General features: G+C 40.8%; 1 protein-coding gene across 1 annotated transcript; it reads left to right on the top strand.

The window, feature by feature from the left end:
• Positions 1-1,906: 1,906 nt before the first annotated feature.
• On the top strand, positions 1,907-4,292 carry LOC109213043 (SUMO-conjugating enzyme SCE1-like). Its single transcript, XM_019376792.1, has 4 exons — positions 1,907-1,966; positions 3,491-3,643; positions 3,757-3,855; positions 4,215-4,292. Exons 1-4 carry the CDS (start codon positions 1,907-1,909, stop codon positions 4,290-4,292), a joined length of 390 nt encoding a protein of 129 aa, XP_019232337.1.
• The last annotated feature ends 18,485 nt before the right edge of the window (positions 4,293-22,777 follow it).

Raw genomic sequence — 22,777 nt, 5'->3', positions numbered from 1 at the left:
AAGAAACTCATTTCTTCTTTCGTTCAATCGCCCTGGCCAAGGTCTTAGTTTGGTCGTTTATAATTCATGATAACATGGAGCTTAAACTCATTACCAAGAGTTGACAGATTCCATCTTGATCAATCACTAATTCTACAAGTATTTAATCGTACCTAATATCCTTTCAACTATCGCTCTAGGACCATAGGTATCTGGTATTAAAGTACAATAAATAACTTGTCATGACGATCTCAGGTCAAAGGAAACTCTTACATCACATTCTTTAAGAGAATATCCTATTGACAATTTATGGTAATGCTAACCATTTGGAATTATCCAATGAGTCGGTTCAATGATCATATCTCTATATGCATCATCTATTTATGTGCTTTAGTTAATGAGATCAACTAATCTTTATCCGATAAAGACGATCACATAAATATTGATCTAACCGGATTACTAATGTCCAAATTAATAATCCTATGATCAAGAACAAATTTAGATTAAATTACAAGAAACTTCACTCTCATTATCATGATCTTCATCACAATGTCAAGTCTCAAAATTTAATCAAGGACCTTATCAAGTTAATCAAATAATTAATAATAACTATGATAAAAAAATATCAGATGTCATATATTTTTATATCAAATAACGTTCACAAATATATGTTCAAATCATCAAATCTGAGTTTGGATCTAGGACATATCTACTATATCCCTAACACATAGTTGTTTAAGTTTGATTTGTTCTGAGCATGTAGGCTGGTGTTGATGGTTCAACAGCTGAAGTTTAGGTAATTTGACAATGATTTAGGGTGCTAGTAGCTTGCTTTTCACTACTAAAGTGATTGAAAGGACCCTTTCACCCCATGCTTCCGCCACAGTAGGTTTCAGGCTGTCTTTTCACCTTTTGGACGGTACTTGAGCAGTGTATTGGCACACAAAGTCAGTTCTGGACAGATTTTTGGTGAATCAAAATCTGTCCAAAAAGTTGCTTTCTTTGCCCTCGTCCCACATTTCAACACTCTTTGCATACATCTGTTACACACTAAAAGACACAAAAACTTAAGAGAAATTAGCTGAACTTCAAGAAATAGTAGGCAGAAACTTGAGAGCTTTGAGTTTATTTTATGAGAAACCAAAATACTTTAAAGAATAAAGGTCTTTGAAGTTAGTTTTTGGGTTTCTCTGTCTCTGAAAGTTATCTGAGCTTTCGAGGTCTATTCCGGGTTGTCTCTTTGGTTCTTGTTCACTGTTGTTGCTGCTGGTTATTAGTTGCTGATTTTCAAGTGCTTTTGCCAAGTTTTCTGTTTCATATCTGGGTGTTTTCATTGCTGGTTTAGCTGCTGTATTTTTATAATTCTACGACCCAGGTAACTCTTTAACTTTGTTTTACAGATACTTTCACAAGTAATAAAGATTTGAACTTGGTTTGGACTGCTAGAGCATGATTATGTTCGATTTTTCCTAAGAATAAATGTTATGATTGTGATTAAGCATGTAAATGTGTTAGGAGTTTAGTTAAAACATCAATTTTAAGTCTTCTGCTTTATGTTCAGCTTGTGCTGTTAGCAAGAGTCACAAAATTCCTTTTGTTGAGTCTAGTTTTAAGGCCAATGGCCCTTTAGATTTGATTTGTTCTGACGTTTGGAGTCTGGCCCCTGTTACTTCTAATGATGGATATCGCTATTATGTTATATTCTTTGATCATTTTAGCAAATATACCTGGATTTATTTTCTCCAATTTAAATCTGAAGTATTATCCGTCTTTATCCAATTTCGGACAATTGTTGAAAAATACTTTGGTCGCCCTATCAAATCCTTTCAAGCAGATTTGGGGGTGGTGGGGGGCGAATTTCAAGCCTTAACTACTTATTTACGAGAGAATGTTATTACACAACGCTCTTCATGTTATTTGTGCGAGAATGGTATTACACAATGCTCTTCATGTCCCTACACGCCAGAGCAGAATGGTTGTGCTGATCGTAAACATCGTCATATTGTTGAGACAAGACGTGCATTGTTAACACGTGCTAATGTTCCAGAAAAATTTTGGACTAATGCTTTTGAAACTGCTGTTCACACTATCAATAGACTTCCAACTCCCCGTCTGAATCACAAATCTCCATTTAAAGTTTTGTTTAACATGAATCCTGACTATTCTTTTTTGCGCATTTTTGGATGCTTATGCTTTCCTTGGCTTCGTCTATACAAAGAGTAAGCTTTCACCTCGTTCAGCATACACTTTCTTTTAATGATTTTGGATGAAGCTTAAACATCCACAAATGGAAAGTAATCTCTCTGGAAAGAAAAAATAAAACTCCAATGTGTTGATGAATCAATAAAATAACAGTTCCTTTATTATAATATTTATAAAAATAAGGTTTCAGCTTGATCATAACAAGTACTAGGAGCAACTTGCATTTTCCCTATTTGTATCCTAATCCAGGAAAATATTTTTTTTCCTATGGTTGAAGATGTTTGATTCTCCATTAAAAAAAAAAGGAACACATATTGCATTGGAAAAGAAATAACCTTGGGGAAGGAGGTTGAATTATAAAGTACCATGCATTAAAAAATAAAAATATTAACTTGAACAGACTCTTCGACTTCGGGAGTCTATGAATGATTGAGAAATTAGACTTGATGATGTTTCAAATGAAGAAAATCTTGATCCCTAGGTGAAATATTATGTAGTCTAATGGTGCATTTAGAAATTAGGCAACTAACAGGTCTCTATTATATTATCTAAAATCTATAGGAAAGACCCTTTGATGGCGTTCATAAAATTCATCTTACTGAATTATTCATAAAGGTTATAGATAGTGTAGTGATTTCATGAATGGCATTGGCAACCGTAGACCTGAAATCAATTTACAGTTACTTTTTGGAATAGCATTTGCATTTTGGTATTGAGACTTGAGAGGGCATTGGGCAGCGAAGAGGTTTTTACGTTGTGCTAAACAAAGTGAGGAAGTGCTTGATTATAGTATAGCCTGGTTAGGTAAGTGTGCATTTTCCCCAGATTATAGTATAAAACGGAAGAAAAACATGATCTTTGCGATAATGTAGAAGACCATTTTCCCGAATACCTTTAAGGTTTGAACTTTAATAGCTACAATAAAAATTCTTTGCATAAGAGTGAGACGATGTTGTGTTGAAATGCTTGATTTTAGTTAGTGCTGCCATTTGTATTTCTTTACTTGATCACGAAGAAGGAATTCTTGGTCTTAGTTCTGTTAGCGACTTGCAGTTAACAATCGATCATGTGACAATCCTTTACGCATGGCATATGCTAATCTCTCTCTCTCATTCTCATCTTGAGTTTCAGGAAGATGCTCTAATTTACTACTTACAACTTTCAAGTTCTAGAAGCTTTTGGGAAGTTTATCCTTATTAAAAAAAAGGGAAGTTTATGGTTTTAGTCATAGTTGGGTCGTTTAGGTTTTACCGTCACAGAATTTGTAAGCCTCAGCAATAATGGCAATGCAAAGTTGTAATTGACACAGACTGACTGGGAGGGCGGCTTCTATCCAATAACGATGCACTTCAGTGAAGACTATCCTAGCAAACCACCCAAGTGCAGGTTCCCTCAAAGTTTCATTCATCCTAATGTCTATCCATCAGGAACAGTATGCCTGTCTATCCTCAGTGAGGACAGTGTAAGTTCTTGTCGTTGCTGTTTGTTCTTGTCATTGCTGTTGTGTTACTTTGTCAGTCCTGTATGGTATAACAGCTTCCATTTGATTCTTGTGTTGGCTATAACCTTCTTTAGGGGTGGAGGCCTACCATTACAGTTAAACAAATTTTGGTGGGTATCCAAGAGTTGCTTGACCAGCCAAATCCTAATGATTCAGCACAAACTGTTGGATACATTCAGGTAGTTTACTCAAGCTGGACGTGTATTTCATGGACCTTTTTTTAGGAAAAAATTAAATTAAGTTGACATGTTGATTATTGAAACCTTTTACAGCTTTCAATTCTGCAATGTGTACGTAGATGCCTAGATAACAATTTAATTTTAACAGTGTTCAAAATCCCCAAAAAAACTGTTTGAGATACTGTTGGATTGTAGAAGGGATTCCAAATGGCTATTAAATGCCAAAATATTTTAGTGAAATTATTAAGAAGAAAATTAACTGTCGGTTTTCCTTCGGAGAACATGGTGCATTTGAACTGCGATATTTGAGTAGATCGTATAAATCCCTGTTTAGCTTACCGTTACAATATGTGACCTTGCTTTTGCAAGATATTGCTGAGTACAAGAGACGAGTGAGACAGGAGGCCAAGCAGTATCCAGCTCTTATCTGACATTAGTTTGTTCTGAACTACTCCCTCCGTTTCATATTAAACGAAGTACTTTCCTTTCTAGTCTGTTCCAAAACAAATGACACATTTCTAAATTTGGAAATAATTCAACTTTAAACTCTTTCATTTTACCCATTTATCCTTAATGAGAAGTTTTTATAGCCACACAAAATGTCATGGCCCCACAAACTTTTTACCCCTTAAGCTTTTAAGACCACAAGTTTCAAAAGTCTTCTTCTTTTTTCTTAAACTCCGTGACGAGTCAAACTACCTCATATAATATGAAACGAAGGGAGTATATAATTATGTGACATTGCTAGTCCTTATTGACATAGTGGCCGTGTGGCTTAAATGGTGCTTTTCTTCTTTTTGATTCAACAGTGAATATAGCTTGCAACATGCATGCTGTCTGTTATTTTGACAGCGTGGTTGACCTATTATTTCTGGTTTTACTTGCAATTCCTTCGACAAAGGCTCTGTTTTTCTGTTCTGACTATCTGTCAGTTGCTGATTGTGTGAAAGCAAAAAGCAATCTATTGGTCGCTATTTGTTTATAGAAGGACCAACGGCCAAATTAAAGATGATAAGCTTCTCTCTCAGGTAACTGAGTTTTCTTCATGTCTTATCACGTATCCTGCAGTCTCAAAAATGGGAAAAAAACAGTGATCTTGAAAGGGTAAAGGTTTAGAGTGAACCACTATTTAAATGCAACTCACTTTTGTCAATAGCTATATTCGAGACATGAGGAAGTATTGCGTAGTTTTTGTCATCTATGATATATTGCTTGAAATATAACATGCTATTTCGTTTTCCTTTTATTATGTCCTGTGATACAAGCAAGGTCAGCATCGTTGATGCACGTTTTGGAAAAATTAAGGAGAGGTTAGGACATAAAATTTTAGATTACTCACCCAATAGCATGACACTTGAGCTCCTGTATTAGTGCTGTTAGAGGATTACACTGGGTATGTTGTTATTGTTGTGTTGTAGTGTGTTATGTTTTTTTTTTTCACACTTAGCACTTCTTTATCTCTCCGTATGTTTATGTGTGTTTCTGAGATTACACTAGTGTACTTGCCCGCGAAAAATGCTCTTACAAAAATAAAAACAATATAAAGATCTAATAGAAGAAAAATGAAAAACTCAATGTCGTAAATGGTAGTAACACTCCCCTTTTTTCCCAATCAAAAGTGTTTTTTTTTTTTTTGTGGTGGAATAATTGTTTGACTGTTGGAGCTTTAAAATGTAATCTTTTGTCTCCCCGTTCTCTCTCAGTTGGCGATGCTATTTTAATTACATCAAAGGTAAAATACCGTATGTGGAAGAAATAGTGAGTATTCGACCAGTCCGTGCCAAGAAAAAAACTTACTGTCCAAATGTTAATGTGCGGTGGTACTACCGCCCCACAGACATGCCAAATGGCTCTGCAGACTCGCAAGGGGTTGATGAGTTGTTCTTTAGCATTGGAGGCAATATTATGTCTTCAGAAATAGGGGTGGGCATCGGTGGGTTCGGTTCGGTTTTGAATATTATCGGTTTTGCCTATCAGTTATCGGTTTACAAATATCATAGTCCGATAACCAAACCGATAAGATATTGGTTATCGGTTATCGGTTAATCGGTTATTGATCATTATCGGTTCGGTTATCGGTTTACCCGATAAAGTAAAACTAAAACTAAGAGTGCTGATTGCTGAACGCTGAATATTACCTAAACTTAATTAAGTCAAGTAATATTTGTACAAAGTTTACTGGAAGCTGCTAATATTTGTACAAGTAATATTTGTACAAAGTTTACTGGAAGCTGCTATATATTACCATTTTCAGTATAAAACTAAATGCTAAACTACAGCTGAGTAACAATTTTAAAGGTTCCAAAATGAGATTTAAACTTCTATTCAGTACCAAGATCTTGTGGCAGAAGCCGCAGAACTACAAGCATTTGAAGAATTTGAACTTCAGTTTAAACTGCACATAAACTGCACACAAAGCTGCACATAAAACCAATAATTCTCACAATAATTTCAGTTTAAACTTCTCACTGAATAATTTCAGCACACAAATCTGCACATTTTTTGCCTCAAACTAAACATACCCAGTACCTCAATTGCACACAAAGCTGCACATTTTTTGCCTCAAACTAAACATAACCAGTACCTCAATTGAACACAAAGCTGCACAAAACAGCTCAAAATTCCAATCTAACAAAAATAGGAGATAAAAAGATCCCAACTTTCACAATCCAAAACAGATGGTACACACAGTAATGTCCAAACTCCAAAGTAATAGTGCAAACATATTAATAACAATACAAAGTAGTAGCAACCTTAAGATTAACAAGTCCAAAGTCCAAACATAATACTAATAGTTCAAATTTACACCGGACCTCCAAAACCAATTCCGATCACGCTCCTAAATCACAAATCACCTAACGAAGCTAACCAAATCATAAAAAGTAAACAACACAACAACTACTCAATCCTTATAGGCTTCACCAAATTGCGCTCCAAACAACGCTCAACATGCCTCATTAAGGACTTAGTACCAGTTTCTCGTGCATTATAACATAAAACAAGATGACAATGACTACATCTTACTTTCCACCATCCATCATCACCTTCTTCAATCCTTTCATAATGACTCCAAACATGTGAGATAGCTTTGAGACCACAAAGTCGAGGCATGGTTACACCTTAAACATAAAAAGAAAATATATTAAGTCAAGTAATATTTGTAATCATACTATGTGTTATATAAGTTGAATAATTAACTTACCAAAGTTTTAACTTACAACTATCTAACATTCTACACATCATCATCGCAGGGGTTCGTTTCCAAGATTGACAAAATCTATGAGAATATATATTAACAAGTCAAACAACAAAAATATTAAATAAACTATTTATAAAAATAATATACAATCAAACAAATTAAAATAATTTGGTCAAAATGTTCTCATGCAACAGACCTCTTTTTCCTTTATCTCTTTACTTTCGATTAACTGATTGAGATTGTGATATCGCATTTGAATTAGAAGCTCCACTTTTACCAATCACCTTATCAATCATGATATTTTCAGCCATGCTTTTGTGTCATTGTGAGTTTGATTTAAAAGAAATCAAGCAGCGAGGCAACAAAATCTTAAAATGAAACACATATAACAACAGATTTAGCTTAAAATCTTAAAATAAAACACATATAACTACACATAAAAAAGGAAAATATGATAAAAGAAAATATTTATGTGGAAGCTATGAACTTTGGTCATTGGCATAGGAATAAGGAAATGCTAATTTGAGGCTTAGCATTCCTAGTTTCAGTAACTGGACCCTAATGTTGAATCCAGAAACCAAATATTTATCCCTTTCGAACAGGATTTGTGAGTCTTCAAAATATGTCTTCAAGGAACCAAACAATCAGTGTAGTATAAATTAAAAACTAGCTCAAACGTCTCCTAATCAGCCAAAATACTTTTGTGTCACTGTGGGTTAGTTCTGTCACATTTTAGGAAACCATTTNAGAATTAGGACAAAAGTTGATAATTCTTTATGCATTTTCCATTCACTATCAATCCAATGAACAGTAATACACATATAATTTATTCGTTGTAAGGAAGTCCAAGTATCAGTGGTAAGGCAAACTCTCTGATCTTTAAAAAGCTTCACCAACTTACGTTTTTCATCATTGAAAAGATCAAAACAGTCCCGAGTCACAGTTCTACGTGAAGGAATTCGAAAAAAAGGTTGTGCAACTTTCATAAAATTCATAAAACCTTCCTTTTCAACAAAGCTGAAAGGAAGTTCATCAACGATCACCATACAACACAAAGCCTTCCTACATTGTTCTTGATCAAATTTCCAAGGAACAACAGCTACATCACCCTTATTACCCCCCGGAATAGGTTTAAAGCCTATTTTTGATTGACTTTTTACAACATTTAAAGGCATTTTTGTACAATTGGTCATATGTGTAAGGAGTGATTTCGTACCATTATCTTTTGAATTGGCAAAATATTCTCTTTTGCAATGTTTACAAACACCCTTTTGATTTCCTTCCGGATCAATAATTTGGTCAAAATGTTCCCATGCAACAGACCTCTTTTTTCTTTGTCTCTTTACTTTCGATTGAACTGATTGAGATTGTGATGTCGCATTTGAATTAGAAGCTCCACTTTCACCAATCACCTTATCAATCATGATATATTCAACCATGTTTTTGTGTCACTGTGAGTTTGATTTAAAAGAAATCAAGCAGCGAGACAACAAAATCTTAAAATGAAACTCATATAACTACAGATTTAGCTTAAAATCTTAAAATGAAACACATATAACTATACATAAAAAAGGAAAATATGATAACAGAAAATATTTATGTGGAAGCTATGAACTTTGGTCATTGGCATAGGAATAATTGGACCCTAATGGTGAATCCAGAAACCAAATAGTTATCCCTTTCGAATAGGATTTGTGAGTCTTCAAAATATGTCTTCAAGAAACCAAATAATCAGTGTAGTATAAATTAAAAACTAGCTCAAACAGAAAAAGGAAACCAAACAATCAGTGTAGTATAAATTCAAGGAACCAAACATTTTAGGGAAACCATTTTTCGAGCTTCATAAAAAGGAAAATATGCAAAAATTGATTTCTAAGATACGAAACTAAGACGAATTCAGAAATGGGATATGAAACACTGACCTTAGTGCAATGCTCTGCCGGAAAAAGATATAGAAAACCGAGTCTTGACGGGCTCAGTCGTGGGGGCGTGATCGCGTGAGTCGTGAGGCGGAGAACTGGTGAGGGCTTGACTGCTTGAGCCGTGTGGCCGGTGGCGGACTGGCGGAGAACTGGTGAGGTCTGACTTCTGAGGGTGAGGATTGAGGGTGAGAACTGAGTGAGTGAGGCGGACAGCGGACTGGCGTCTGGCGACTGGCGGAGAAAGCAAAATTAGTATATGAAATTGAAACCCTAGTATTACTAGTATATACTTAAGGGTAAACTAGTAAATTAGTAAACCCTTATTGGGTTATTGGTTTACCCAATAACAGAATTGCTAAACAGAGCCCGAACCAATAACCCAATTATAAAAAATTTACCCGTTACCGAACCGTTAACCCAATAACCCGATACCGATAACCCAATAAGTAACTAACGGTTCGGGTTATCGGTTTTACCCGATATATGCCCACCCCTATTCAGAAAGCATTGAAGGGAAATGCACAGTGCACAAATTGAATCAATTCTTTGAATTGCATGAACCGAGGCCCAATGATTTCTACTGTAGGTTTGAATACGATCCTGGCGAAAAAAAACCCTTCCTGAAGAAGCTTATGTGTAAGTTTCTCGTGGTTATGTTATGACTGCACCATTTTTTACTGTTAGAGTACCTCTTTGGTACTCATCATCAATAAAATACTTAACCATATAAAAAAAAATAGATTTTGATGTTGAAGGTATTGTTTATGTAAGAAGCCTCTTAACCTAGACTTGAAAATGGTTGAGTGTGAAGCATGCAAGAAATGGTATGCACACATTGCTCCTCTGTTTATCTACTTTAGTGTACTGCATATGTCAAATTACACACTGTAAGATGTTCTTTATTTGTTTATCTGCAATATAATAAAGGTTTTATACCTTGTCTGCAACTGGAAGATGAATCTGTCGAGAGCATGGATTTTTATTGCCCCCATTGTTTGCAAGTTAAGGCTGGTACCGCTCAGGATGCCTCCACTTCTGCACCACCTCAGGTTCTCGAGGCCAGTTCCTTCGACTCTTCAACTTCTATTTCGGGATCCTACAAGCAAATCAAATGAGGCTCCGGATGATGTAAATACTACTTAGGAGTTTTGAAGAATTTGGATGGGTAGTGGCATTTATTACATTTTAGTTTTAAATTCTTATTGTATGCGGTAAAATCGGAGGGTCCGATTTTCAGCCATTATAACGCCTCGTAAGCAAAGCTCTCCAAAGGCTCGAGACTACGGTCGAGATTCACCCTGAAGAGCCATCGATGCTCAACCTCAAGACGGTGCAAGTCGACAGCTATGATAAAAAAGTGGAAAGTTCCCTAGGCGCATGACTAGGGCTGACAAAACCTAGAGGGCTAGTTCTGACCCGTATCAAGGCATTGGGTAGCTATACCTGCCCCAAATCTTTGTAATTAATACTTTTGTACTATGTGCCCCCTCATATATAAAGGGGAATCCTTGTCATTTTGTATATATATGTTGCTCCATACTAAATATACAAGAACATTCTCTCTGCTCTCCAACACATTCTCTTGATTTTATTATTTTATTTATTGCTTACATTCATTGTTCTTCATTTATTGCTTATTATTGGCCATAAAGAGCCGTCATTGATTTTATCCCAACTGTTAGTCTCCATCGGCTGCCCCCGGCGAACGCCGGACTCGGCCCCAAGACCTCGATAGGCAAGCTCGAGGCCCCGATTATTGATCATTCGGTTTGGCTATCAACTTGCCCCCAAGCTCTTATCTCGCTTCTAAGTCTTTCATACAGTATCAACTGCTTAAACAACTAGCATAAAAATAGATCACGTATTTTTAGAATCCCATAATCAAATTTAATTGTTATTACCATTTTCACGGTAAACAGTTTGGCGCCCACCGTGGGGCTAAAAATAATAGTGATTATTTTCTTGATGGTTTAACTACATAACGCAAGTTATCTTTCACGCTTTTTCTTGTCCAAAATCTTTGATTTCAGTTCGAAATATCTAACTCAGTAAATGGAGGTGAAAACAACAATCTTGAGCACCACGGAGAGAATGGTGTGAATGTTCCAGGTGTTGGTGTACCGCCACGAAACCCTGAGAACGCACCGGAACCAATTCCCGTGGACGCGGTTTCACGCGACGCTCAATACGTCGAAATAAGCTCCCACACCAACAGGAGCATACACCGAGGCGATCAACAAGAAGCGCAGAAAACCACAACTAGGGAAGAACGGGAGGTTAGCCTTCACGTTATTTTTGAAATGTTGCAGGCACAACAGCTAGCTATCGCTTAGCTGCAAAGTCACCAGAAAACTCCTAGCACGGTAGCACCGGGGACGGCTCCCCCAGCCGAGCATGTGCCAGAGAGATCAAGAAACAATGGGTCGGCAGCCAATCACGCCATCGTAAAGATGCTAAAGGACCTCACGAGGAGGATCGAATCGGGCGAGAAGAAGATAGAGGTCAACGACAAGAAGTTCGAGACCTACAACTCCAGGGTAGACCAAATTCCGGGCGCACCGCCGATCTTAAAAGGTGTGAATTCAAAGAAGTTCGTACAGAAGTCGTTCCCACAGGAAGCGGCCCCGAAACCCATTCCAAAAAAGTTCAGAATGCCAGACCTTCCGAAGTACAACGGAACCCCCGACCCCAATGAGCACGTTACCGCTTACACTTGTGCAGTGAAGGGCAACGACCTAAAAGACGAAGAGATCGAGTCCATCTTACTGAAGAAGTTCGGAGAAATGCTTTCTAAAGGGGCAATGATGTGGCATCACAACCTGGCCCCAAACTCGATAGATTCATTTGCCATGCTGGCAGATTCTTTCATTAAGGCACATGCTGGTGCCATCAAAGTAGCAACAAGGAAATCTGACGTCTTCAAGATTAAGCAGAGGGAGAATAAGATGCTGTGAGAGTTCGTATCTCGCTTTCAAATGGAATGAATGGAACTACCACCAGTCTCCGACGACTAGGCAGTGCAGGCCTTCACTCAAGGTCTAAATGAATGAAGCTCGGTGACTTCGAAGCAGCTGAAACAGAATCTGGTCGAATATCCAGTCGTGACCTGGTCGGACGTTCATAACCGATACCAGTCGAAAATTAGGGTCGAGGACGACCATCTAGGAGCCCTCTCGGGCTCGGTATACCTAAGCAGGCTTCTGGCGAAGGAGCCAAAGCCAAACAAACAAAGGTACCAGCCATCACCAGACAGGAGAAACGCCCCGAGGCGCAACATACCCCGCAACGATCGAAGGGTAGACCGAGGCCAGAATCCTCGGGGAATCATCAACAAATCCGGATTATATAGGCACACAGGGCCAACGGAGGCACCTCGCTTGTCAGAATACAACTTCAACATCGACGTATCAGACATCGTGTTTGCCATCAGTAAAATCAGAGACGCCAGGTGGCCCAGGCCTGTACAATCAGATTCGAGAAGAAGTAACCAGACTACTCAATAAAGGTCACCTCCGAGAATTCCTCAGCGACCGAGCCAAAAACCAGTTCCGAGAAAGAGAGGCGACCAAGAAGAACGAAACAAATGAGCCACAACATTTCATCCACATGATCTTGGGAGGTTTCGATGTCCCACAGGAGCCCATGATGAGAAGAACAAAAATATCTATCACTAGAGAAAAGCGAACTCGGGGTTACATACTCGAGGATGCTCTCACATTTATCGACGAGGACATCGAAACCCTGTCTCAGCCTCACAATGACGCACTGGTAATCTCTTTTCTTGTAAATACATTTCAAATTAAATGTGTACTTGTGGATCCAGGTAGCTCGGCCAACATTATCAGGTTGAGGGTGGTAGAGCAGCTCGGACTGCTTGACCAAATCGTACCCGCCCCTTGAGTCCTCAACGGATTCAACATGGCGAGCGAAACAACGAAAGGAGAAATCACCCTCCCAGTCAACGTGGCCGGCACAACCCAAAATGCCAAATTCCATGTCATCGAGGGAGACATGAGGTACAACGCCTTGCTCGGAAGGCCATGGACACACTGCATGAGAGCAGTGCCATCCACCCTCCATCAAATGATGAAATTCCCGACAAAGGATGGGATTAATACCGTCTACAGGGAACAGCATGCAGCGAGAGAAATGTTTGCGGTGCACGATGTGGCCCCGACACCGGTACCTCTACCTTCGAAGGAGCCGAAGGATAAGCGAACAGTAAAATAGCGATAACAAGATACACTCTCAGCTACTCCCGACTAAACAAAGCAGGGGACCGTACCGCATCCTCATCACAAGCGACTAAAACACATCAGGTCTCGAAACATCGCCGGCATATTCTACACTAAGGTATGACCGTCTCCTTTCTCTTTCAATTTCATTCTACACTGACCCGAGTGCAGGTATCCAATCGAAATGGCCAAAGCACTCTCGAACCTGAAGGCCTTAGGTTTCAAAAGCATACGTTGCACTCTCTTCCTTCGATCGGGTTTTTATCCCAAAAAGGGTTTTACCGGCAAGGTTTTTAACGAGGCAACATCCATATGCTACCTAAGGAAGGCTCAACAAGTATTCGAGGCTTCTTTTGCATTAAACCTCGAATACTGGGGGGAATCCCCCTGAAAGGTCACCTACTCTAAGAAGCCTAGACACGCTAAGTGGGGTCTCGATATGAACAACCAAGCCCCTAACGGCAAAGGCATGTATACTTGTACCAAGTAATCGAAGAATACTTTTCATCAAAGCATTTCACGCTTCAAAAGAAACTCGGTATTTTTGCAAAAATGACTCCTCTGTCGAAAGCATCCCGAACACTCGAGGACTAGCGTCAAAAACTCAAAACAACGTGACCCCCGGGTCGGAGCTCCTAACTCGTGAGCCCTCAATGAGGCAACATCAAGATCACAAACAGCTCCAAAGCGAAAAAATGTCCCGAACACTCGGGGACTGGCGTCGAAAAACTCAAGGCCACATGACCTCCAGGTCGGAAACTCTAAAATCGCAAGCCCTCAATGAGGCAATACCAAGTTCACAAGAAATGGCTCCCGAGCCGAGAAACCCTCGACGACTCGGCGACTGCCATCAATCGCCATCTCCATCGACTTATCAAAACCCAAGGCTATAAGACCACGTGCAGGCAGCCTCGATCTCGTAAGACCTATATAAGGCAACAACAATATCTATAAGACCTCAAGCAAGGCATGAACCACACTTGTACCAAGTGACAATATTTTTAAGACCTCGAGCAAGGCATGAACCATACTTGTACCAAGTATCCAAAACTGTAAGACCTCAAAGGCATGTAAAATTTGTAAGACCTTACTAAAGGCATAAACCCGATCTCAAAGTTAAGGCTATATATCGAACTTGTAAGACCCCTAAAAGGCATACCCTCGATATAGACGCCGAAACTACTTCGCTCGGGACTAAAAATGGCTCCGGCCAAACACAAATGACTACGGTCACAAGGCTCTACCAGCCAAACTAACGCGACTCGGAGACGCCCGACCGTCGCTACAAAATCACATGCCTTCAATTACTTCGAATCTACTTCGAAAAGAACCGGTTAAACATGCTACCCTCGACATAGGCAAAAGAGCTTCGACCATGTCAGCTCCTAAACACTGGCTTCAAGATACTCAGTTTCCGAGCCAAACCTCCCGAGGTGCTCGATCATCGCCATATAACGGCTCGCAATCGAGGTTTTTTATTAAACCGTCGAAGAGTCAGGCAAACACTATTTCAAAAAAACCCTTATCGAGGGAAAAATAAAGCCTACATAAAAGGTCGCATCGACCCAAGGCGTAAGAGCCACTGTCGCCAGCCCACACGTAAAAGGTCGCATCGACCCAAGGCGTAAGAGCCATTATCGTCAGCCCATACAGAAGGTCGTACAGACCCAACGCGTAAGAGCGTAAGGGTCAGCTTTAAATTCAAAAACTTGAGGGTCAAATGAGCTCGAGTCGAAACCCGATTCGGAGACTGAACCCAAAACAGTTAACTAAATATTCCTAAGAGCAAAAGCGTAAGAGCCACTGTCGCCAGCACATACAAAAGGTCGTACCGACCCAACATGTAAGAGCTGAGGGCCAGCTCTAAATTCAAAAGCTTGAGGGTCGAATGAGCTCGATTCGAAACCCAATTCGGAGACTGGACCCAAAACAGTTAACTAAATCTGCCTAAGAGCAAAATCGTAAGAGTTTGTCGCCGGCCTATACTAGAAGGTCGGATCGACCGAGCGCGTAAGAGCCTACGGGCTAGCCTAATGAGCCCCAGGGCCATACCACGAATCTAAGGATTCCTCTCAACTCAAAGACCAGTTCACCTGGCCAAAATCAAGGCAAAAAGAAATGCAGGAGAAACAAAACCGCGAGGTTTCCTCTTTATGCATACATGCGAAAAAAACACAAACTCCATTTACAAACGTGCTTTGAAAATGCTATATACAGAATCAGAAAGTAAAATCTACGTCCCCCCCTGGGGACTATGGCCTGTCGGCCTCATCTTTGCTATCCTCGGCATCGGACAAAAGTGACCGAGCACCACGCTCGTCTGCCCTCGCCCGCTTCACCTCTCCCGTGAGGTCAAAGCCCCTAGCATGGATCTCCTCGAGGGTTTCCCTTCGAGATTTACACTCAGCATATTCCTTGCTCCTACCCTCGCAGTCGAGAATCCTTCTCAGCTCAGCTTGAGCATTGGCAGCGTCCTTCAAATAGACCGCCACTTTCTTGTCGGCTTTAGTTCGGCTCATCACAGCTTCAGCCCGGGCGTCCACAACCTCAGCCTTTATCTTCAAAAGCTCAGACTCGAGCTTGGTAATCATATCTGTTTGAACCAAGCTATTATCACGAGCTAAGTGAAGTTGAACCTCAAAGGCAGAGGCTTTACCCAGAGCACCCTTCCCCGCTGAAGCCTGAGCGTCCGCCAGAACCTTTAACTCATCATACTCGTGCTTGGCTTGGCCAACTTCGTTCCGAAGGCGCTCCAGGTCCTCCGTCTTTTTCTACAACTAAAATAAACGAAACATTAGCCTCAGGAGCTAGAAGAAAGAACACACACTCGCTCGGAACAAAAACTACCTGCTCCTTCAAATAGCTCTCATAATTCAAGCTCCAACTTGCCTCATACCATAAGCGTGCCAACTCAACTTCCCTTTCATCGCAAAGGAGCCTAAGGGATTTCTCCTCATCCAGAGCTTTCCGCAGCCTGGCCTCACGGTGAAGCAGATCGGACTTAAGCTTGTCGAAAGCCTGCCAAGGAAAACTCAATAAGGAAGGGAAGGTGAGAAACTCGAAAGGCCTGTGCCAAAACTCACCGCAGAGTGAAGCCGCTGGGCTTCCTCAAAGGTCGAGGGCACATCTGCTAGCCTGGCTCCCTCAGCTCCGAAAGAGTCGACCCCGGTCGGGGCACGATCTCTCGGTGCATATGATCTCGGGTTTCGAGTATCCCTCAAAGGACCTCCGACGGAAAAAGAGGACGACATCGGAGGAGAAACCGCCTTTCCAAAGCCAGAAATCACGGGCGTGGTAGGCTCAGTCAATACTTCCACTCCGGGCCCCTGATCCAGGTTCACCTTGCTTTGAGCACCGTCGCCCTGCAACGGTATCTCTTGCTTATTGTTATCATTCTTTAGCCCAGAAGCTAGAAACCCTTCTCTCTCTCCAAAGGGGAACAGCCTCACCTCAGAAGGCCCCCCGATGCCTACAATAATAGGGTTAGTACGCAGAAAGGGAAAGTGCTTTTCCAACTGAGAAAAGGGAAGGGAACAAATCGCACAGCACATACCATGATGTTTTGCCTCCTATATGCCCCTAGACAAAGCTCGCCACTTACGCTCATCACAGGTCGAGTGGGCCTCCAACTCCCGAGCCCAATTTAGCAGATCAGGGACCTTGCACGGCATCCGTGAAATTGCTGCAGAAGAGGGAAAGAAGGCACATTTACAGAACACTCCTTCGCCATAATTAAAAAACTACGAAGGCACGAGTGTACCACTTACGTGTATAATTCCATTCCTCAGGGAATGGCATAAACTCCACGGGGATAATATCAATAGTCTGTACTCGGACGAATCGAATTATCCACTCCCGATCTCCGTCTTCTTCATCATCAACAACGAAAGGCGTGGCCGACCGGCATTGTAAGGTTAACAGACCTCGATGGTGAAAAGGTCGGTACAACCTGATAAGATGACTGAGCGTGAATTCAAGCCATGCCTTCTCTGCAAAGAACCTCATCATCAATGTTATCCGCCAAAATGACGGGTGGATCTGCACCAAGGAAACCTGATACTTTCGACAGAAGTCAAGCACAACCCTATCAAGGGGGCCCAGCGTGAAGGGATACGTGCACACATGCAAAAAACCCTCAGCACGGTACGTGATGCTCTCATTCGGGGAAGGTATCTGCAGTACTACCTTCTCCCCCCATCCGCAGCCTTTCCTCACCAACTCAAGGTGTCCCTCTCCTAACGAAGAAGTAAACCTCAAGGTATGATCCCGTTGATCTTGAGAATCCGGGTACTTTTCTGACAAGAAGTCCCCCCCCCCCCAAAGCAAAATGCCCCGAGTCAGGCCCTCCTGGCATCAGCGACACTCCGCCAACAAGGCAAGAACCGGAGGCGGAACTCTCTCCTCCCTGCCGAACGGATCCCGATGTAGCAGTCATAACTGTGGAAAAATTAGAGAACTGGAGCAGGAATCTGGGCAAGAACGTTAATACTGAAATAATGGAAGGCCTAACGCAGGAAAAAAGGGTAACCGTTCAGGGGTAACTGCTCAGAATGGCGGAACCTCCAAAAGAGCGGAGGCAACCCTATATATGGAAAAAGCGGCGACGATCCGCCTGCCTCGGAGGCCGATTAAAAACACTGGCCGAAATTACCTTGGGAAAATGTGTCGGCGGGATTGCCTCAGTCATTTTGTAACCGTATCCTACATTTGACGTCGCCATACAATGCTTCAAGGTTGAAAACCCCGCGTCAGCAAGTCCCAAGATTGGTACCCGACCTCGAGGACCTCCATCAAAAAAAAAGTTAGGCTCTAGGAAGCCATTGGCATCATTGCAAGTCCTGAGGTGGTTCCCGACCTCGAGGACCTCCATCAAAAAGAAGTTAGGCTCCAAGAAGCCATTGGCATCATTGCAAGTCCCGAGGTGGTACCCGACCTCGAGGACCTCCATCAAAAAGAAGTTAGGCTCCAAGAAGCCATTGGCATCATTGCAAGTCCCGAGGTGGTACCCGACCTCAAGGACCTCCATCAGAAAGAAGTTAGGCTCCAGGAAGCCATTTGCATCATTCTATGTCCCGAGGTGGTACCCGACTTCGAGGAACCCCATCAGAAAGAAGATAGGCTCCAAGAAGCCGTTATCATCATTGAATGTGCCGAGATGGTACCCGATCTCGAAGACCTCCACCAAAAGAAGATAGGCTCCAGAAAGCTATTGCCACAATTGCAAGTCCCGAGATGGTACCCTATCTCGAGGACCTCTCTTGAGAAGAAATTAAGCTCTAAAAGGAGCCACTCATATATAAGCTTAACCTCGGGGTGGCACCCAACTTTGAGAATTTTATGTATTGCGAGTACGGATCGTCTACCCGATTCTCCGAACCTCAAACTTCCTAAGCTCAAGTCAACTCCCGCTCAAAAGCTACCGATAAAGCCTTAGGGCTATCTTTCGTCTCCAAATCAAGCTATCTCTATTCTCAAACACTCGAGAAAAACTCCCTCTCGAAGGGTATCGCGGGATTTAAAAGAACTAAGTTTCGTTGCGAAAGTTCGAAGCCTTACTCTTATTCAACTCGGAGTCAGGGGTCCTGACGATCCAAGTTTATCGATCCAACCCAAGCTTGGTCTAAGGGAAGGCAAAAGATTCCGCAGGGAATCGGGTTAATCGGTCAAGAGCAGGAGAAATGCTCGCACTCAGGCTCGATATTTGCGCCAATCGGTGGAGTCATGCACTCAGATTCCTCACAAGCGTAGTTAAAGGGAAATATAGCATACATCAGAAACAAATTGAAGGTACATCTTTGTATTCATAAACATTACAAAAGCCCACGAGGGGTCTTTACAAAAGATTACAAAGCTCACGAGGGGTCCCTACACAGAAACAAAGAAGCAAAAGAAAATACATACAATGAAAGCCAAGAGTCTCGCCTGTTCTCCGGGGTGTATTCTCAGCGGCATTATGTTCGACTGCTGCCCCCTCGGGAATCATATCTCCGGAAGCCTGATCTCCCCCCCCCCTGCCAACGGCGTCTCAAAGGATGAGGAAGGATAAGGAGATGAAGTGCCACACCAGGCCGGAGTAGAAAGGTGAGCAGCAGAGTAAAGTCCGAACGCCCTCCTGAGTAGCGGTGTAGAATCCGAATATCTTCCTGAGTGGGAAAAAATCGGTATCCCTATTCCATCATCTCGAGATGACGACGACAACAACAACGATAGGTCAATACGATCCCACTCGGTAAGGGAAGTCCCTAAAGGGAGGCCGTAGCGTGGCTGACGGGAGCGCCGCCATATGACCTTAAGGCTGCGGGCCTCAAACATGAGAGATAACAATGGATGAGGATGAAGAGAAGGAAGAGGTGGAGGGATATTGGAAAACACTTGAATGAGGAAATGGTTCCAGGGGGTTCCCTTTTATAGGGGTGGCAGTGTAACCGGCGACCCCATCAATGTCTTCGAAAGACGTATCGGCAGCACAATCAATGCATTTTTTGGGAACTGAATCGACGGCGATATTGTCACTTTGGAGAATCAGAATCGGCAGTACATTGAATGACATTGAAAAGATGAATCGATCGAACGCCTCAGTTATCATGAAGGCTTACGCCATAAGTATGACATCATCGCGGGAAGGTTCAGAGAGATAGATGTCAAAGTCGTTTCTTATCGTTCCACTCTAAGAAACGCGGGGACTATCTGTATGCGGTAAAATCGGAGGGTCCGATTTTGGGTCATTATAACACCTCGTAGGCAAAGCTTTCCAAAGGCTCGAGACTACGGTCGAGATTCACCCCGAAGGGCCATCGATGCTCAACCTCGAGACGGTGCAAGTCGACAGCTATGATAAAAAAAAGTGGGAAGTTCCCTAGGCGCACGACTAGGGCTGAAAAAACCTAGAGGGCTAGCTCTGACCCGTATCAGGGCATTGGGTAGCTATACCTGCCCCATATTTTTGTGATTAATGCTTTTGTACTATGTGCCCCTTCATATATAAAGCGGAATCCTTGTCATTTTGTATATATCTGTTGCTCCGTACTAAATATACAAGAACATTCTCTCTGCTCTCTAACACATTCTCTTGATTTCATTATTTCATTTATTGCTTACATTCATTGCTTGCATTCACTGTTTATCATTTATTGCTTATTATTGGCTATAAAGAGCCGTCATTGATTTTCAACTGTTAGTCTCTATCGGCCGCCCTCGGCGAACACCGGACTCGGCCCCAAGGCCTAGATTAGTCAAGCTCGAGACCCCGATTATTGATCATTCGGTTTGGCTATCACCTTGCCCCCAAGCTCTTATCTCGCTTCTAAGTCTTTCACACAGTATCAACTGCTTAAACAACTAACATAAAAATAGATCACGTATTTTTAGAATTCTATAATTAAATTTAATTGTTATTACCATTTTCACGGTAAACACTTATACTTTATATCTTATTCTTTCTTGTTGAATTCTATTCTAGTGTGAAAGAATTTAAAATTGTTGAGGAATCATGTCAGTTTAAAAGTACGCAAAAGGTTGTAATTTACTGCATAATTTAGAAGAGGTTGAGCTTGAGTTATTTTCGTTTACATAATAATGACATTTTATATCTTCTGTTGCACAATTTTTAGGCGATAAAAGACATTTATTCTGATAGCAGCTTGGCAGATATCATCAAGGAGATATTTTGTAATAACGCGCAAGAAAAGTATCTGGAGCTTCTTAGTAAAATAAAGTGGTTCAGTACTGAGGTATTTGTGTTCTCTTTAGATAGTTTTCTTGCTTAATAGATGGAATCATATATTGTTAAATTCATATTCCGTACAATTAATAAATCTTTATTGCAGGCGATTGAGCCTTTCTTTGATATTTTGGATGTGAATTTCGCAGATTCCTATTTCTACAGCATCTTACATGTCGTATGTGACTCCAAGTTTCTTCATATATTTTCCTTAGACATGTACGTCATCCATGTAATGCAATTTCCCTTCTTTGGTTCCAGTAAGATAAGCAGCTATCCGTCAAAGGACATAGATTTCCAACAACTACGCAAGCATAAGGAAAACCACAAAAAGGTAAAGGAAAATATACTAAGGCTATGATAACAATGCTAAAGCATGAGTATAATGCCCAATTATTTTTTTCCATCAAGATCTTTTACATTTTTGATTCCATTGATCAATGTGTGGAAGATTATATGCTGTTGATTTTTTTGTTGGTATGTCTTCAGTTATGTATACAAGTACCTTTATTTGAAATACTCATACTGACATTATATTTTCAGATTAGATTATTGGAGGACTCCATTGATGCTGACCAATTCAAAGTAATCAAGATGAAAGATATACCATTGCGGACTGATTCTTCATGTTGTGGACTTTTTCTTTGCAAGAAAAAATTCCTTACGATCACGTTAGTAGTGAAATCTCATTTATATGCTTCTAAGAATTGTTTACGTGGACAGTTTTCTACTTAATTTCTCAAGATTCATGCAAATTTATTTTTCTTCTACTCATAATTATGTTTCCTAGCTTTTAATGGGGTTTTCTTTTCCAGCATACTGCTAAAATACCACGATCCATCTTGTTATATGAAGTGTCGAATAAGGAGAAGCAATTCCTCAGACGTGGACTTATACAGAGGAGAAAGCGTAGAAAGAGAATCCCTGAAGCCTAGTTCAGATGACTCTCTTCGATGGTTATGTTCAAAAGTTTGGTATATCTTCTGTTTTGTACTTGCTTTATTGAAGTGTTTCCGAACAAGTGAATTACAAGTTTTTATCCTCTGTGGAACAGGTCAATCCACGTTGTGGGACAGATTTTAGATAACGGGAGTCCTGAGAGGATGGATGGTGATCTTTGGGACAACTTCAAGAGTCTGGAACACGTTTCTGCAGCTTAATGCTTTCATGACTGCTGATCTTCCCCATGAACTGATTGAGCTTCTTGAAAAGATTGTACTCCAAAACTCTGCATTTTGTGGGAACTTTAATCTGCACTATTTGCATTTCATTAGCAATCTGAGAGGCAGTTTTTCTGTTAGGATTGTAAGTAGAAGCATATCTGCTCTCACCCATGTAAAGATTCTTTAGCAATTAGATTGAATTTGCACAATGTAAACTCATTCATGTGTTCAAAGATAGCTTTTTGGTTCTTAATGGTTTTCCGATGTTGCATCTTTCCTTATTAGTTTTTATCAAGATATGTTGTGTTAACTCATAAGAATTCCTTTTGGGTGGATAAACATATGTGTAGGCTCTATAATTTTGATGTACCTTGATAGGATGCTAGCTGGAATAGGAGAGATTAGAGATAATCTCTTGATTAAAAGAATGGAGCAGTAGGTACAGGGAGTTTCTTTAATGCTGCTGCCATCCTTTGAGATGGGCGGGATTAATTAAAAAAATAACGGTTGATATGAGACATCCAACATGATGTTTGAGACATGCTACTAGATGTTTCATACATCCTGTGAGATGTTTGAGACCTCTATTGTTTATATCCCCAGATTCTTAATCATGTGACTTTTGTATGTTTATATATCAGATATGAAGTGATGACCACTAAGTCCTTCAACTCGAT

The sequence above is a fragment of the Nicotiana attenuata genome, unplaced genomic scaffold (genome assembly GCF_001879085.1).
Source record: "Nicotiana attenuata strain UT unplaced genomic scaffold, NIATTr2, whole genome shotgun sequence".
Classification (NCBI taxonomy): Eukaryota; Viridiplantae; Streptophyta; class Magnoliopsida; order Solanales; family Solanaceae; genus Nicotiana; species Nicotiana attenuata.
Note: the sequence above shows the minus strand (reverse complement) of the source record. Positions and strands in the feature narration are given on the sequence as shown.